The 19,143-nt window shown below is 43.9% G+C and overlaps 1 protein-coding gene across 2 annotated transcripts in view; it reads right to left on the bottom strand.

Moving 5' to 3' along the window:
* Positions 1–12,024: 12,024 nt before the first annotated feature.
* Positions 12,025–19,143, bottom strand: part of LOC118372684 (potassium voltage-gated channel subfamily B member 1-like) — a 94,933-nt gene continuing 87,814 nt past the window's right edge. For both annotated transcript variants that reach the window (XM_035758641.2, XM_052473575.1), the window contains one exon: positions 12,025–15,908. In XM_035758641.2, the coding sequence (XP_035614534.1) occupies positions 14,025–15,908 (1,884 nt within the window). In that variant the 3' untranslated portion in view covers positions 12,025–14,024. The remainder of the gene's footprint in view (positions 15,909–19,143) is intronic.

The raw sequence follows: 19,143 nt of genomic DNA, 5'->3' as shown, positions 1-19,143 counted from the left end.
GTATAGTCTGTTCATGTATAGTAGTCTTTATTAAAAACATGAATAACCACCACGCTGCATTTTGGTCTGCCTCTCTTTCACCAGATGAAATAAAAACCTCCCTCTTCCATCTCCATGTCCTTCCTTCTTGTGTGCTATCTCACTGTTTTTCCCCCTTCAGCATTCAACTCCTCCCTTCATATCTGCTGTGTTGGTGTTTGTTCTGGCTGAAAAATCTCTGACATTCTGTTGTTTTTAAACCATTGTTGTGTAAATTAATTCATAACATTGTCTAGGTCCATTATATGATTAATGATGCCCTAGCTTTAACAGGGCATTACATATTAGTGGTCTGTTTATAGCTCAGTCTCCCTTGTCTTTCTCCTGCCATCAGAAAGAAAAACTATTTGTCACCTGTACAAAGGTTTGACGGACAAACATTTACACCAACTTTGAGACAATAGCAACAACACACATGAACAACACAAATGCATTATCTTAGTAAAGACAAACCCTCTAAAATCAAACTATGCATTGAAATGCAAAACTATGAGAATAGTGTAATTCATATTCCATTATTTAGAAAATATATTAAAAATATAAATGTACATATTCATTTTATGTATTATTTTAAATGTTCTACTTGAAGTACATGCTCTTTCATTATTCACCATCATATAAAATGCAGAACTTAAAAATGGAAAATCAAAATGGATGCTGCCAACAGCATATCACTGGAAAATGTCATCCTGGCACATTTTTGCAAAAAGGTACAATGTCACAGTAGCTAGATGGTAGTCAATGAGAACAGGGTTGGCGTTTTTGTCAATACATTGCAGTCAATGGGATAAGATGAGTGTCACAGGGTTGAAGTCTTTTACAACACATTGCAGTCAATGGAAAAAGATGAGTGTCACAGGGCAAACATTTTTCTTGTTAATCTCATGTCTGTCTCTCTCTCACTTTCTACCTTCTCTTTATCCCCCCATTCTGTTCTCTCTCCCTCCGCCTTCTTTCACCCCCTCCACCCTCTCCCCTCTCTCTCCATTTTCTTCCTCACTCTCCCACTTCTCTCTCTCTCCCTCCACCTCCTCTCATTTCTCTCTCCCTCTCCCTCCTCTCTCTCTCCTGTCCCTTCTTCCCCCTCTCCGTCCCTCCCCTTCCCTCACACTCCCCCTTCTCTCTCTCTCTGCCTCCCTCCTCCCCCCTCTATTCTCTCTCTCTCTCCCTCCCACCTCCCCCCTCCATTCTCGTGCATCTCGTGCAAGCATTGAGAGAGAGTGAGATGGGGGCACCTATGATACATATATATATACATATATTTATACATATATTTATACATATATATATATACATATATATACATATGTACATAAATATATAAATATACATATCAATATAAATATACACATATATATATAAATATACATATATATATATATATATATATATATATACATATGTATATTTATATGTATATTTATATATACTTATATTTATATAATATATATATTTATGTATATATAAATATAAATATATATACATATAAATATAATTATATGTATATTTATATGTATATATATATATAGCCTCTCTCTCTCCCACCTCTGTCTGTTGACTCTCTCTCCCCCTCTCTTTCTCCCCGTCTCCTCTCCCTCCTCCCTTCCTCTTTCACCCTCTCTCTCTCCCCCTCTCTTTCTCCCCGTCTCCTCTCCATCCTCCCTTCCTCTTTCACCCTCTCCCTCTCTCTCGCCCCCTCTCTTTCTCCCCGTCTCCTCTCCCTCCTCCCTTCCTCTTTCACCCTCTCCCTCTCTCTCTCCCCCTCTCTTTCTCCCCGTCTCCTCTCCCTCCTCCCTTCCTCTTTCACCCTCTCTCTCTCCCCCTCTCTTTCTCCCCGTCTCCTCTCCCTCCTCCCTTCCTCTTTCACCCTCTCCCTCTCTCTCTCCCCCTCTCTTTCTCCCCCGTCTCCTCTCCCTCCTCCCTTCCTCTTTCACCCTCTCCCTCTCTCTCTCCTCCTCTCTTTCTCCCCGTCTCCTCTCCCTCCTCCCTTCCTCTTTCACCCTCCCCCTCTCTCTCTCCCCCTCTCTTTCTCCCCGTCTCCTCGCCCTCCTCCCTTCCTCTTTCACCCTCCCCATCTCTCTCTCCCCTCTCTTTCTCCCCGTCTCCTCTCCCTCCTCCCTTCCTCTTTCACCCTCTCCCTCTCTCTCTCCCCCTCTCTTTCTCCCCGTCTTCTCTCCCTCCTCCCTTCCTCTTTCACCCTCTCTCTCTCCCCCTCTCTTTCTCCCCGTCTTCTCTCCCTCCTCCCTTCCTCTTTCACCCTCTCCCTCTCTCTCTCCCCTCTCTTTCTCCCCGTCTCCTCTCCCTCCTCCCTTCCTCTTTCACCCCTCTCCCTCTCTCTCTCCCCCTCTCTTTCTCCCCGTCTCCTCTCCCTCCTCCTTCCTCTTTCACCCTCTCCCCTCTCTCTCTCCCCCTCTCTTTCTCCCCGTCTCCTCTCCCTCCTCCCTTCCTCTTTCACCCTCTCCCTCTCTCTCTCCCCCTCTCTTTCTCCCCGTCTCCTCTCCCTCCTCCCTTCCTCTTTCACCCTCTCCCTCTCTCTCTCCCCCTCTCTTTCTCCCCGTCTCCTCTCCCTCCTCCCTTCCTCTTTCACCCTCCCCATCTCTCTCTCCCCCTCTCTTTCTCCCCGTCTCCTCTCCCTCCTCCCTTCCTCTTTCACCCTCCCCATCTCTCTCTCCCCCTCTCTTTCTCCCCGTCTCCTCTCCCTCCTCCCTTCCTCTTTCACCCTCTCCCTCTCTCTCTCCCCCTCTCTTTCTCCCCGTCTTCTCTCCCTCCTCCCTTCCTCTTTCACCCTCTCTCTCTCCCCCTCTCTTTCTCCCCGTCTCCTCTCCCTCCTCCCTTCCTCTTTCACCCTCTCCCTCTCTCTCTCCCCCCTCTCTTTCTCCCCGTCTCCTCTCCCTCCTCCCTTCCTCTTTCACCCTCTCCCTCTCTCTCTCCCCCTCTCTTTCTCCCCGTCTCCTCTCCCTCCTCCCTTCCTCTTTCACCCTCTCCCTCTCTCTCTCCCCTCTCTTTCTCCCCGTCTCCTCTCCCTCCTCCCTTCCTCTTTCACCCTCTCCCTCTCTCTCTCCCCCTCTCTTTCTCCCCGTCTCCTCTCCCTCCTCCCTTCCTCTTTCACCCTCTCCCTCTCTCTCTCCCCATCTCCTCTCCCTCCTCCCTTCCTCTTTCACCCTCTCCCTCTCCTCTCTTTCTCCCCTCCTCTTTCTCACCCCCCCGTCTCTCTTTCTCCCCGTCTCCCTCCCTCCTCCCTTCCTCTTTCACCCTCTCCCTCTCTCTCTCCCCCTCTCTTTCTCCCCGTCTCCTCTCCCTCCTCCCTTCCTCTTTCACCCTCTCCCTCTCTCTCTCCCCCTCTCTTTCTCCCCGTCTCCTCTCCCTCCTCCCTTCCTCTTTCACCCTCTCCCTCTCTCTCTCCCCCTCTCTTTCTCCCCGTCTCCTCTCCCTCCTCCCTTCCTCTTTCACCCTCTCCCTCTCTCTCTCCTCCTCTTTCTCCCCGTCTCCTCTCCCTCCTCCCTTCCTCTTTCACCCTCCCCATCTCTCTCTCCCCCTCTCTTTCTCCCCGTCTCCTCTCCCTCCTCCCTTCCTCTTTCACCCTCCCCATCTCTCTCTCCCCCTCTCTTTCTCCCCGTCTCCTCTCCCTCCTCCCTTCCTCTTTCACCCTCTCCCTCTCTCTCTCCCCCTCTCTTTCTCCCCGTCTTCTCTCCCTCCTCCCTTCCTCTTTCACCCTCTCTCTCTCCCCCTCTCTTTCTCCCCGTCTCCTCTCCCTCCTCCCTTCCTCTTTCACCCTCTCCCTCTCTCTCTCCCCCTCTCTTTCTCCCCGTCTCCTCTCCCTCCTCCCTTCCTCTTTCACCCTCTCCCTCTCTCTCTCCCCCTCTCTTTCTCCCCGTCTCCTCTCCCTCCTCCCTTCCTCTTTCACCCTCTCCCTCTCTCTCTCCCCCTCTCTTTCTCCCCGTCTCCTCTCCCTCCTCCCTTCCTCTTTCACCCTCTCCCTCTCTCTCTCCCGTGCCCCCAGATTTAGCTGTTAACCTTGAGGATGATGTTCTAAATATTTATTGGTCTGATGTGATTAATAAGGGGCATCCAGACACTGTACTTGATGAATTTATGAAATTGCTTCTTCCAATTATTGATAAACATGCACCTGTTAAGAAACTGACAGCTCCATGGATTGACAAGTAATTGAAAACCTGTATAGTTGAAAAGGATGGAGCAAAAGGAGTGGCTAATAAGTCTGGCTTCACATATGTCTAGCTGACTTACTGCAAACTGAGAAATTATGTGACTAAACTCAACAAAAATGAGAAGAAACTGTATTATGATGCCGTGATCAATTATATAAATAATGATGGAAAAAACCATTGGAGTATTTTCAATTATATCATGGGCTGAAAGACAAATTCAACTCATCGAATCAGATGACTTACTCATCACAAAACCATCACAAAACCATCACAAAACCATCACAAAACCATTTGTTGGCAATTATTCAAATTTATAACAAACAACAAACAAATTTATCGACAAAGTGGGCAAACTTAGGCAGGAAATGCCAACAACGAACAGTGAGCCATCGTGTTCATGCTTAAAAATGTAAAAAAAGATTTTGAAAATGCATTGTAAGTTCGAATTTTGTTAAGTTATTATGGGAGAGGTGGAAAAATTATTGTTATTGATCAAAAATGACAAACCTCCTGGCATTAACAAATTAGATGAAAAGCTCCCGAGGATGGTAGCTGACTATGGCCACTCCTATCTGTCATATCTTTAATCTGAGCCTAGAAGAAAGTGTTTGTCCTCATGCCTGGAAGGAACCCAAATAAATTCTGCTACTCAAGAGAGGTAAAGAGGACCTATCAGCTTGCTGTCAGCTCTTAGCAAACTGTTGGAAAAAATGGTGTTTGACCAAATACAATGCTATTTCTCTGCAAACAAAATAATAACATACTTTCAGCATGCTTATAGAGAAGGGCACTCAACATGTACGGCACTGACACTGATGATTGGTTGAACGAAATTGATAAAAGAAGATTGTGGGAGTTTTATTGTTAGATTTCAGAGCAGCCTTTGATATTATTGACCATAACCTGTTGTTTAGAAAACGTATGTGTTATGGCTTTTCAACCTCTGCCATATTGTGGATTCAGAGCAATCTATCGAAAGAACTCAGAGGGTTTTATTTAATTGAAGCTTCTCTTATGTCAAACATGTAAAGTGTGGTGTACCGTAGTTCTCTAGGCCCTCTACTCTTTTCTATTTTTACCAATGACCTGCCACTGGCATTAAAGAAGGCATGCGTGTCCATGTATGCTGATGATTCAACCATATCCGCATCAGCAACCACAGCTAATGAAGTCACTGAAACCCTTAACAAAGAGTTGCAGTCCTCTTCAGGAGATCTCTGTGTGTGTGTTAAAACCTGTTTTGAGTGTTGTGACCTTTAGACACTATCAGAAGGCGTCTACATTCAGACTCTTCCTGTCTGGATCCCACCGTGGTTATCTGGTTTTCTGAGAACACAAGGCTGCCACAGACCTGATGAAACCAGCCCCCTGTCAGAAGAGGCTTGCACGTGTTCACCTTGTTATGACCCTATACTTGTGATGAAAGGTCAAGTTTCGGTCAAACCCACTTTGAGTTTTTACTTGCTGATAAGATGGTTCCTGCTATCAGGGGGAGGTTAGATTTATTAAAATGTTGTTGCCAGGGAAAGTTATGTGAGGGGGATTGGGGAGGCTATATAAGTTACAGGATGTCTTAGACATTTTGCAGAACTTGGGGTGAACTATCATATGCTGTTATCTGTACTCTGTACAAACTTCTGCCTACAGTTTTATTACTAAAAGGAGTATTTTAAATACTTAAACGAAGAGTCGGTGTTTCCTTTCCATTACTAATGTATGTTTAATAATTATATAGACCTGATCATTTGTTGAGGAAATGTACCAACAGTGCAGCTACAGTGCAGAGCTAACTCTAACCCTGACCTAAACCTTAACCCTCACTTCATCTCTACATCTTGGCTCAACCCTTCTGCCGATGTCACTCAAAAGCACATTAACTCTAGGTCAGGCTTCAAGTGAGGCCTACCTTTCTGCCATGTAGGTGGGGGAGGGGAAATGTATCAAACTAATCTCCAAAGTGAACCAGTTGATATCGGTAGGTCTAGGCTGCGAAACAGAGGTGATTGCAGTTGAGAGGATGAGGGAGAGAAGTAAAGGTCCCGGGGTTATGAAGGTGGAGTGTCGGTCTGTGGAGGAGAAAGTTATGGAAAAAACAAAGGCTGCGAGGCCTTCCTGATTTTAACAAAGTCTTCCTTCAATCAGCCAAGTCCCACACATCTTATAGAACTGAGCTGCTGAGGCAAATACCAGCAGGAAAGGACTATTTCATCACAGGAAGCGCACAGGTCATGAAACGAGATCAACCAGAAGGACAACGCGGACAAGGACATCGGGTGGACAGACCTACAACATACTGAGGGGCTTTCCATCCCCTACAAGATTCAATTTCAATAGCGTACTGGAATGTTAACAGATGGACTACCTTGAACAATAAATGACTAAAATCCTTAAACGCAGACATTATCTCAATAAATGAAACGCATTTGCGTCGACAAGAAATTATTGATATTGAAGGGTATGTATGGTATGGACACAACAGAAAAACTCATGTGAAAACCCCCAGGGGTTCTGGGGAAGTGGGAATATGTGTAAAGTCTGATATGATGAAAGCATATAAAATTGAAATGATCAATAAAGCCATAGAAGGAATTATTGGTTTGCGCTTTGAACATAGGGAGTCAGATTATTGTTTCGTTGTGTTTTCATGCTATTTGCCACCTAAGTAGTCCATATGGGGTAGAGATGCATCCTCCTTCTATTGTCATATGTTGAGTCAAGTATACCGAAATTCAGAAGCAGATGCTATTTACATATGTGGGGATCTTAACAGTGGAATTGGGAGGTTAGATGACTATATAAATTATATTACTGATATTCCATCACGTGTTGCTTTGGATGGCTTTGTTAGTCATCATGGGGAAACCCTATTAGAATTCCTTTGGCACTCTACAATGTGTATCATTAATGGAAGGATATGCCCCTTAAGCGATAACTTTACATCCAAATCTGGCAAAGGAAAAGCTTTGGTGGACTATATAGTTACCCTCCACGACTGTCTAGAAACTTGTTTGGAATTCAGGGTGTTATCTCCAGATGGTTGCAGAATGCAGATGTTTTGACTTAATTGGACAAAAAAAGTAGACTTCCTGATCATTCTCTTTTATTTATGATATTTTCTGTTGGCCACAAACTTTCTCATCCAGGTAATAATGTGCATCACTTGGGGCAAAATATACATACCCCGAATAGGCCTAAATGTAAGAAAAGAAATGTGCCAAATTACTTTCCATGTTCTGAAATGGTATGTAGAGCTCTGGTGGAAATCATCAAAACTCTGCTAAGATGCAAAGAAACAACATTTGATTTAGATGTGTGGTATGAAAAATGTTGTGATATTATATATTCTGAAATGGGGAAAGAATTATGCAAATATAGAATACAGCCCCAAGTCCAGGAAGGTTTACGAACCGAGCAGCCTTATTGGAATGATGTTAAGGGATCTATGGTCAGTAATACGCAAGGCTGAGTACTTATTTTTACAGTGACAAGATAGGAATACAAGAGAACAGTGTAGGAAGGAATTGAAGAAAAAACAGCATGTGTTTGATAAAAGACTGTGCCTATTTAATTAAACAATGATGTCAGAGAGGGCAGTTATTACACCTTGAGGAGATACAGACAAGAAATCCTCAACAGTTTTGGAGCCAAATTACAAGTTAGGACCAAAACGATATAAGAAAATTCCAATGGAAGTCAGGGAAGAGCAGGATGGGCTGAACTCTGATATTACACAGCTAAGGAGTGGGAGAAGGGGTTTGCTAGCTTGTTCTCAGGTAAAGAAAATGTGGCATATTTTGAGGAAGAAAACTAAAATGGAAAATACAATGTTAGAACCCTCGTTTTTAAATGAGGAGCTGTCTGTGGCAGAAGTTAAGAAGGTGATTGACACTGCAAAAATGGGAAAGCGTTTGACAACGATGAACTGCCTAATGAGGTTGTAAAATCCCTTAAATTAATTCATGTCCTATATGATTTGCCTGGGCAACTGAAATGTCTGACATTTTTCAAGAGTCTGACTGTGAACATCTTAACGAAAACAAAATGAAGGGAAACATAGATATGATTAAAAAACAACTGTTGACGTAATATATCAAATAAAAAAAATGGGTGGAGGAGATGAATTATAAACCCAAATTGAGAACCTTTTGTTTGATAAGGGTAAAATTTGTGTGTGAGAGATATATTATGTATAACCTACCTAAAAGCAAGAGATCGCTATGTGCACAGGTAAGATCAGGGATATTGCCTTAATGAAACTCATTTTATCCTCTACTGACCTTTCTATCACGATATACGCTTGTTCTTATTCCAGAAAACATGTGGCTGAGTGATGAAGAGAAATGTTAATGTTTTTTTGTACATTGTCTATTTCCATTTGAAGAATATTTAAATAAAGCCTGGAATAAAATTAAATGAATTGTAAAAATATATATATTTATCTTCTATGTGGTTAATGTGTGTGTATATAGATTGTGTGTAGGCTTATCTCCCATATGAATCCTCTATGTGGTTAATGTGTGTGTATATAGATTGTGTGTAGGCTTCTCCCATATGAATCTTCTATGTGGTTAATGTGTGTGTATATAGATTGTGTGTAGGCTTATCTCCCATATGAATCTTCTATGTGGTTAATGTGTGTGTATATAGATTGTGTGTAGGCTTATCTCCCATATGAATCTTCTATGTGGTTAATGTGTGTGTATATAGATTGTGTGTAGGCTTATCTCCCATATGAATCTTCTATGTGGTTAATGTGTGTGTATATAGATTGTGTGTAGGCTTATCTCCCATATGAATCTTCTATGTGGTTAATGTGTGTGTATATAGATTGTGTGTAGGCTTATCTCCCATATGAATCTTCTATGTGGTTAATGTGTGTGTATATAGATTGTGTGTAGGCTTATCTCCCATATGAATCTTCTCTTTGTGCCACACTGGGTCCAAGTGACTTCTGTTTATTTTTTTCTGTATTTATTTATATGTTATGTATGTATGTACAGTTGAAGTCAGAAGTTTACATACACTTAGGTTGGCGTCATTAAAACTCTCCACAAACTATAGTTTTGGCAAGTCAGTTAGGACATCTACTTTGTGCATGACACAAGTTATTTTTCCAACAATTGTTTCCAACAATTGTTTACAGATTATTTCACTTATAATTCACTGTATTACAATTCCAGTGGGTTAGAAGTTTACATACACTAAGTTGACTGTGACTTTAAACAGCTTGGACAATTCCCGAAAATGATGTCATGACTTTAGAAGCTTCTGATAGGCTAATTGACATAATTTGAGTCAATTGGAAGTGTACCTGTGGATGTATTTCAAGGCCTACCTTTCAAACTCAGTGCTTCTTTGCTTGATGGGAAAATTCAGCAAAGACCTCCGAAAAAATATTGTAGACCTTCACAAGTCTGGTTCATCCTTGGGAGCAATTTCCAAACACCTGATGGGACCACGTTCGTCTGTACGAACAACAGTAAGCAAGTATAAACACCATGGGACCACGCAGCCATCATACCACTCAGGAAGGAGACGCGATCTGTTTCCTAGAGATTAATGTATTTTGGTGCGAAAAGTGCAAATCAACCCCATAACAAAAGCAAAGGACCTTGTGAAGATGCTGGAGGAAACAGGTAGAAAAGTATCTGTATCCACACTAAAACAAGTCCTATATCGACATAACCTGAAAGGGCGCTCTGCAAGGAAGAAGCCACTGCTCCAAAACCGCCATAAAAAAGCCAGACTATCGTTTGAATTACACATGGGGACAAGATTGTAGTTTTTGGAGAAACGTCCTCTGGTCTGATGAAACAAAAATGGAACTGTTTGGCCATAATGACCATCGTTATGTTTGGAGGTAAAAAAGGGGGAGGCTTGCAAGCCGAAGAACACTATCCCAACCGAGAAGCACGGGGGTGGCAGCATCATGTTGTGGGAGTGTTTTGCTGCAGGAGGGACTGGTGCACTTCACAAAATAGATGGCATCACGAGGAAAGAAAATCAGGTGGATATATTGAAGCAACATCTCAAGACATCAGTCAGGAAGTTAAAGCTTGGTCGCAAATGGGTCTTCCAAATGGACAATGACCCCAAACATATTTCCAAAAGTTTTGGCAAAATGGCTTAAGGACAACAAATTCAAGGTATTGGAGAGGCCATCACAAAGCCCTGACCTCAATCCCATAGAAAATTTGTGGGCAGAACTGAAAAAACATGTGCGAGCAAGGATGCCTACAAACCTGACTCAGTTACATCAACTCTGTCAGAAGGAATGGGCCAAAATTCACCCAATTTAATGTGAGAAGCTTGTGGAAGGCTACCTGAAACGTTTGACCCAAGTTAAACAATTTAAAGGCAATGCTACCAAATACTAATTGAGTGTATGTAAACTTCTGACCTACTGGGAATATGATGAAAGAAATAAAAGTTAAGTGGTTATCCTAACTGACTTAAAACAGGGAATTATTATGTATTGATTTATATGTATTGATTTTTACCTTATTTATTTTTGTATTTTTTTTTGTTGTATCTTTTTTAATGTATTTTTTACTATTTATGCAATGCAGAGAACACCTGAAGCATAATTACCATTTAATTACCATAGTGAATCATTGTAATGTTTGTTCATCTGTCAATTAATCCCATAAGGGATGGGTTGCCAATTGGCGATTTGACACGAAAATAAAATGTCATTCATTGCATTGATTCATTCATTCAATTGTTAATTGGATTATGGTTAAGGTTATGTCTTGGATTAAGGCCCTAGGTTCATGTCCACTTGCAGCTCAGCCCTAACCCTAGTCATAACTCTATCCCTCCACATTCTAGCTTCAGCTCTTGGAGTTAGGGTTGAGCAGACATGTGGACAAGAAGTTAGTGTTAGGGTTATGGCTAGGGATAGGGTTGTGCCAATGTGTAGAGATGAAGCAAGGGTTAGGGATAGGGTTGTGCCAATGTGTAGAGATGAAGCAAGGGTTAGGGATAGGGTTGTGCCAATGTGTAGAGATGAAGCAAGGGTTAGGGATAGGGTTGTGCCAATGTGTAGAGATGAAGCAAGGGTTAGGGATAGGGTTGAGCCAAGATGTAGAGATGAAGCAAGGGTTAGGGATAGGGTTGAGCCAAGATGTAGAGATGAAGCAAGGGTTAGGGATAGGGTTGAGCCAAGATGTAGAGATGAAGCAAGGGTTAGGGATAGGGTTGAGCCAAGATGTAGAGATGAAGCAAGGGTTAGGGATAGGGTTGAGCCAAGATGTAGAGATGAAGCAAGGGTTAGGGATAGGGTTGAGCCAAGATGTAGAGATGAAGCAAGGGTTAGGGATAGGGTTGAGCCAAGATGTAGAGATGAAGCAAGGGTTAGGGATAGGGTTGAGCCAAGGTGAAGAGATGAAGCAAGGGTTAGGGATAGGGTTGAGCCAAGATGTAGAGATGAAGCAAGGGTTAGGGATAGGGTTGAGCCAAGGTGTAGAGATGATGCAAGGGTTAGGGATAGGGTTGAGCCAAGATGTAGAGATGAAGCAAGGGTTAGGGTTAGGGTTGAGCTGCAAGTGGACATGAACCTAGGGTTAGGGTTAAGGCTCAGTTTAGGGTTGAGGTGGAATGTGGACAGGAAGCTAGAGTTAGGGTTAGGGTTGAGCTGGGATCTGGGCATGAAGCTAGGGTTAGGGTTTTGTTTAGAGTTTGCCTGCCTGGCTGTCTGTGATTTTATATATCTGTCTGCTTTCCTGCCTGCCTGCCTCTCTTTCGGCATGTGAGTGGAGATGTCTTTCTGTCTGAGATAAAGAGAGATGAGGGAAAAACAGATAGAAGAGAGAGGAGATTGTCATGTCTGTGAAGCCTTTCTCTATGCGTTCATATTGTGATGCTTATCTTTGCCCATTGAATGCAATGTATCCACTTGGGCATCAACCCTGTGACACTCATCTTTTCCAATTGACGATAATGTATTTACATAAACTTCAACACGGTTTATTTATTGACCTAGGCAAGTCAGATAAGAACAAATTCTTATTTACAATGACAGCCTACCTAATGACGGCACTGGACAAAATGTGCACCACCCTATGGGACTCCCAATCACGGCCAGCTGTGATACAGCCTGGAATCGAACCAGGGTCTGTAGTGACGCCTCTAGCACTGAGATGCAGTGCTTTAGACCACTGTGCCACTTGGAGTGACAGTCATCTTTTCCCATTGATTACAAAGTATTGAGATAAAAGTTAACCCTGTGACACTCATCTTTTCCCATTGACTGCAATATTAAATTAAACGTCAACCATGTGACACAAACTTTTTCCCATTGACTGCAATATTAAATTAAACGTCAACCCTGTGACACAAACTTTTTACCATTGACTGCAATATTAAATTAAACGTCAACCCTGTGACACAAACTTTTTACCATTGACTGCGATATTAAATTAAACGTCAACCATGTGACACAAACTTTTTACCATTGACTGCAATATTAAATTAAACGTCAACCCTGTGACACAAACTTTTTACCATTGACTGCGATATTAAATTAAACGTCAACCATGTGACACAAACTTTTTCCCATTGACTGCAATGTATTGAGAAAAACATCAGGTACATTTTACTTTTTTGCAAAAATGTGCCAGGATGACGTTTTCGGGCTGATAATGGGCTGATGCTGTTTATCCCCTCCCCAGTAGCAACTGTGATTGGATATGATTCATGACAACCAACCACAACCACACATCTGAGAGAGTATTAAAACATAAAGGAACCCAGCTTATCCTGTTTTCTGTGTGTAAATATCACCTGTCTGCATAAAACCCCCCAAACAATCAAAAACAAACACATAAGTAAACAAACAAAACAACAACGAATACACTGTACAGAATTTAAAATATTTATCACTCATCACATTTTTCACTATCTCATGCCAGGAATAGGGCATGATGGGAATGGGGAAACAGACAGGATATGACAGTGGCTGTGACCTCTGTAATGGCTGACCATTACAACAGGGATGAAAGTTCACCTCTTAGACAGCATCACAAAATAACAGACCAAAGAAATTATGCTATTTACTTTTTTTTTAGAAAATAATGGAAAAATAATATACATGAAATTATGTATGCCCGTGTGTGTATGTGTATGTTTATCTGCCTATCATCATGCATAAACATACACTCACAGACATACAAGCACACGCACACATGCTATGCATACACACAGTCGCATATACTGTAACTTAGGCCAGTTTTGAGGAAGAAAACAAACTAAATTTCTCTTAACACAATGTTGATTCAGTAATGGCTAAATCTACAGTGCATGACCTGATTCTGCAGAGTTATGTGTATCCCCTTTGGACACAGCAATGCACCCTCTCTTTCTCAGTCCCACAGTAGCATCTCCCAATGCCTTCAGTAATTTTGCTGCCATCCTGACAGTCTATGCACTCAAGTAGCAGGAAAAGGAAGGAAGAGTGAGCTCCTTCCTGTGTCCCAAAAGTCCTACTTATTGGGCATTTGTTACAAACCAAAACAAAATGCCAAATGTGGTCCTTCTGTAGCACAGTTGGTAGAGCATGGCGCTTGTAACGCCAGGGTAGTGGGTTCGATTCCCACGACCACCCATACGTAGACTGTATGCACACATGACTGTAAGTCGCTTTGGATAAAAGCGTCTGCGAAATGGCATATTATTTTCAGTGCCTTTTACTCAAGTGAGTAGAGGTGCAGCTCCTGGTATGAGTTAGAGTTCATGTTTTCTTTTATTTCTCTGTAGTATTTGCACCATGTCCTCCTGTTTGGGTGCTCTCTATACTACATTTTCCCTCCTCCTGCCTCACTTGCTCTCATTATTGGTGTTTGAACAACTCCTCTCTACCCGGGAGAGCACATGGTTCTCCTGTCCCCCCCCTGGCCTGCCCTCCAAGGGGAACACACTATTAGCCAGCATCCTCTGGGAGCCCTCCAGGTGGTTGGCTGCAATGTGGTGGCTGCTATGGGAGCTGAGCTTGGGGCTGGCTTTTCCTAGGAGCCTCTGGGAGGGGTTGGTGCCTGAGCCATCATGGAGGTGCTCCTCCTCGTCTGTGTCAGCGTCGATGAACTTACTAATGGAAGCGTCGTGGAATGTGAAGACTGTGGGGATCAGGGTCTCATGGGGTGGGGTCCTGCTGCTGGCGGTGGTGTAGACAGACACCTCAGGACTCATGAAGGAGTGGTCAGAGAGGGCGGAGCTATCTGAGAGGGCCCCACCCCCTGGACCCTGTGCTGAGAAGGAGGAGGAGGGGTCCGCGCCTCCACCTTTGAAGTTGACCTTGAGTGAGCGGTTCTTGAGAGGGTTACTGAAGCGCATTCCACGGGGGCTGTCAGGGAGGCCGCACTTAGAGCCTCGTCCTCGAGGGAACTTGGTAGCAGTGTGAGGGCCGTCCATGGCCTCATCCTCCAGGGTGATCTCAAGCACGGGATTGGCGCTAACCCTCCCTGGTACACTGGTGCTGGGGCTGTGGGGGAAGCGGGCGCTTTCTGTGATATCGGCAGCGCAGCTCATGAAGCTGTCAATACTGGACATGCTCCTCATATCTGTGGTTGGGGCAGGCTCCGTGGGGATGCTTCCCATCTCTATCTCATCTCTCTTCTTGGCTGCTTTAGATAAAGGTCTCTTGTCCTTGTTGTTAAGGTTAGGTTGAGATTGGGTCTTGGCCATCCTGTTGTACATCTCCTCCAGTTTCTGAGCGTTGAGGTGCTGAGGGCTTCCAGGACGGGCTTTGTCTGGTGAGCTGGGCTCCAGGGACTTGGCGGAAACCGTCTCTGAGGTAGTCCGCTTGGGAGTCCCTTTCCTGTAGCTGGGAGACAGGTGGTTGCCCTGCAACTTCCCCATGTTCTCTCCATTATTTTCTACCACTACGTCCATGAGCTCGACGCTACGTGCGAACGCCTCCTTCATGTTCATGGAGACAATGCTGCCGTTTCTCTTGGCTTTCTCCAGGGCCTCCCGCCTCTTGATGGCCTTTTCTTGCCTCTTCTGCTCCTTGTAGAACTCTGAGAAGTTGTTGACGATGATGGGGATGGGCAAGGCTATCACCAACACTCCAGCTATGCAGCACAGACCCCCAATAATCTTGCCCAATAAAGTCTTTGGGTATATGTCGCCATACCCCACCGTAGTCATAGTAATGGTGGCCCACCAGAAGGAGGCCGGGATGCTTTTAAACTTAGTGTCCTCTTCGTCCTTCTCAGCGAAGAAGACGAGACTGGAGAAGATCATGATGCCCATGGCCAAGAAGAGGATGAGCAGGCCCAGCTCGTTGTAACTCCTCCTCAGGGTGAAGCCCAGAGACTGGAGCCCTGTGGAATGCCTGGCTAGCTTCAGAATACGCAGAATACGCATTATTCGGAAGATCTGCACCACCCTCCGGACGTTCTGGAACTGTAGAACACTCTTATTGGACTCAGTCAGGAAGATGGTGACGTAGTAGGGCAGGATGGCCAGCAGGTCAATGATGTTCAGCGGACCCTTGAAGAACTTCCACTTGCTTGGCGAGGAGATGAAGCGGAGCAAATACTCCATTGTGAACCAGGCGATGCACACCGCCTCCACGTGAGCCAGCTGAGGGTTGTCTGTCACCTGGCCAAACTCGTCTATGTCCTGCAGCTCCGGGAGGGTGTTCAGAGACAAGGCAATAGTTGACAGCACGATAAAGAGGATGGAGATGATGGCCAGGACCTGTTGAAACACAACCAAGACAACACGTTTCAGTCAATCTTCAGTGCAGTGACATGTTGAACATTAATGCCAGAGCATTTCAAGGCCTTTTAGTCTGGATCCAACTATGCGATTAAACAACTTTCAAAGATGCTCTAAATATCCTAAGTACGGCTGCAGCAAATAATAACAGTCATTATGTAAAGCTGACGCCTGAAAAATATGATTAATTCATGACCCACTTAGCTCTCTGACTAATTTCTCCTGAACATAATGAAAAGGCTACGGTCCTATCAGGACTAGCGGGTTTTTAAAGAGAAGAAAATGTCAAAGATAAATATAATCTAGATGGCCTGGTCATTCAAGTCTGACCAAAATAATGTTTAGAATGTCAGTGCCATTCCTTTTAAAAATGTGAACCACAATACTAGTTTCCCTGGTAACCCACTTTCTTTGCCACCAAATGTTGTATTTTCTGTGGATTGTGATTGACAGAACACACACCATGAGATGAGGGTGCACATTGATCCTCAGATAGTGTGTGTGTATTACCAGCGTTCCCTATCACAGTAGGAGGGTGTGATGGCTGTCAGCTGGCTGTCAGCTGCAATCTCTTCAGCTATGAGTTGTGGTGTGTTATATCCCTGCCAAATGTGTGCCCTTGTTCCTATCCTGCTTTATTCCTCCTTTCAGTCCCTCCTCATCTGCCTCTCTCCTTCAGACTGACTCCCTCAGACTTATTGTCCTAGTTCTTCTACAAAGCACCTTGCAAAGTTAGTGTACTACTAGCAGACTACTAAAGACATAGATTCACAGCACAATCTGCGACTCCACTGCATGATGAGAGCATTTGGACCTGCAAGAAGGTCACAGGGAACAGGATGATGAGTACTACATGCTGAGTACATCAGGATCTGGATAAGGTATTGTGGATTAACAGAGTGCATTCAGGGCTGTGTGTACCCTGCTTGTGGCACACCTATTATTCCTCTACCAGCCAGTGTGAGTCAATCCAACACAAGGTCACAGTGGAGGCTGTGTCCCTATCCATGTCCCAGGTCAGTGCAGTGCAGGATTACTCCCTGGCAGTGCTCAGCACTCATTAACTTTAATTAATCCTGGCAGGTGAGGTGCCTGCAAACCCACCCTGGCCTTTAGGGAGAGGCTGAGAGAGAGAGAGAGAGAGAGAGAGAGAGAGATGGGGAGAGTCTGAGAGAGAGAGTGAGAGAGAGACAAAGAGAGACTATGGGAGACAAAGAGACAAAGAAAGACAAAGAGAGGTAGAGACAAACTGGACTAAAGCGTTTCAGCATCATTCTGATGCCCAAGTTAAAAGAGAGTGAATTAAAGGCCAGACACAAGTTTAAACTCAATCAGCGCCACCCCTAACATGTCCTTCGTCTAGTCAGGATCCTGAGGGACCAGAGTGATGGATGACAATCTACAAACACATTAGATCCAAAGTGGATTTGCTCCCATGAAAGATTCACTCAACCAATCACCATTAATGACTCAAGTTTCAAGTGTAAACTGCACATTACATATTTGCAAGGACAAATAACTTTTGAATATGCAGTATGTCACTGTATCCTTATATTTCCATTGTGTTTATAAGGATACTGTGTAGTGTTTGTGGTTCTTGTTTATTGAACTGACACACCAAAAACCTACACACATTGGCTGTTAGGCATACTATACCTCATGCATGACTAAGTGCACATTACGCCTGACATCCAGACATTAAATACTGTAACTCTGTCAGTGAGACAAACATAAACGACTTTTCACAATGACTTTCTAAAACTTTCCACACAATTTCACACATGACACACTATATCACGTGAACGGTAACTCCTTTAAAGGTGTTATACTACCATGAAATAAAACAGGGATATATTCTTGTCCTACTGAAAGATTAATCTAACCTGCTCGCTGTGTCTAGTCTAGATGTTTATCTCTCACACAAACATACTCAGTGTTGGGTTACAAAGCAGGGATGGAGAGAGCTCACTTTTGGTTAAAACAGACCATGGACCATGTGTAACCGATGTGAAATGCTAGCTAGTTAGCGGTGGTGCGCACTAATAGCGTTTAGAGCCCGGGTAGGGGTAAGGGATGACTGAAGTTAAACTGTTACACATGTAATGGCACAGAGCCAGCTCCAGCACTGCTCCCCACACACTGAGCATCCAGATAAATGATATCAATTACAATCCGAGCAGCACAGTGTGATGTGAATGGGAACTGCATGCACTCACATGCTCATCTCTCTGGCTAGTGTGTGTGATTAGAGTAGAGTACTAGGGATCACAGAGCTCTGGGCTCCCGAGCCCTGGCTCCAAAATGGGACTTTAAGGAGAGGCAGCTGTTTATTTGATTTTTATTTCACCTTTATTTAACCAGGTGGCTAGTTGAGAACAAGTTCTCATTTACAACTGCGACCTGGACAGGATAAAGCATAGCAGTGTGAACAGACAACAACACAGAGTTACACATGGAGTAAACAATAAACAAGTCAATAACACAGTAGAAAAAAAGAAAAAAAGAGTCTATATACATTGTGTGCAAAAGGCATGAGGAGGAGGTAGGCAAATAATTACAATTTTGCAGATTAACACTGGAGTGATACATGATCAGATGGTCATGTGCAGGTAGAGATACTAGTGTGCAAAAGAGCAGAAAAGTAAATAAATAAAAACAGTATGGGGATGAGGTAGGTAAATTGGGTGGGCTATTTACCGATGGACTATGTACAGCTGCAGCGATCGTTTAGCTGCTCAGATAGCAGATGTTTAAAGTTGGTGAGAGAGATAAAAGTCTCCAACTTCAGCGATTTTTGCAATTCGTTCCAGTCACAGGCAGCAGAGAACTGGAAGGGAAGGCGGCCAAATTAGGTGTTGGCTTTAGGGATGATCAGTGAGATACACCTGTTGGAGCGCGTGCTACGGGTGGGTGTTGCCATCGTGACCAGTGAACTGAGATAAGGCGGAGCTTTACCTAGCATGGACTTGTAGATGACCTGGAGCCAGTGGGTCTGGCAACGAATATGTAGCGAGGGCCAGCCGACTAGAGCATACAGGTCGCAGTGGTGGGTGGTATAAGGTGCTTTAGTAACAAAACGGATGGCACTGTGATAAACTGCATCCAGTTTGCTGAGTAGAGTATTGGAAGCTATTTTGTAGATGACATCGCCGATGACATCTCCAAAATGTCATCTCTCTCTCTCTCAGACACTCAGGAATATGTGCACGGATGG

The sequence above is a fragment of the Oncorhynchus keta genome, chromosome 21, assembly GCF_023373465.1.
Source record: "Oncorhynchus keta strain PuntledgeMale-10-30-2019 chromosome 21, Oket_V2, whole genome shotgun sequence".
NCBI classification, from domain to species: Eukaryota; Metazoa; Chordata; class Actinopteri; order Salmoniformes; family Salmonidae; genus Oncorhynchus; species Oncorhynchus keta.
The sequence above is the reverse complement of the archived record's forward strand: the minus strand, read 5'-3'. Positions and strand labels throughout refer to the sequence as shown.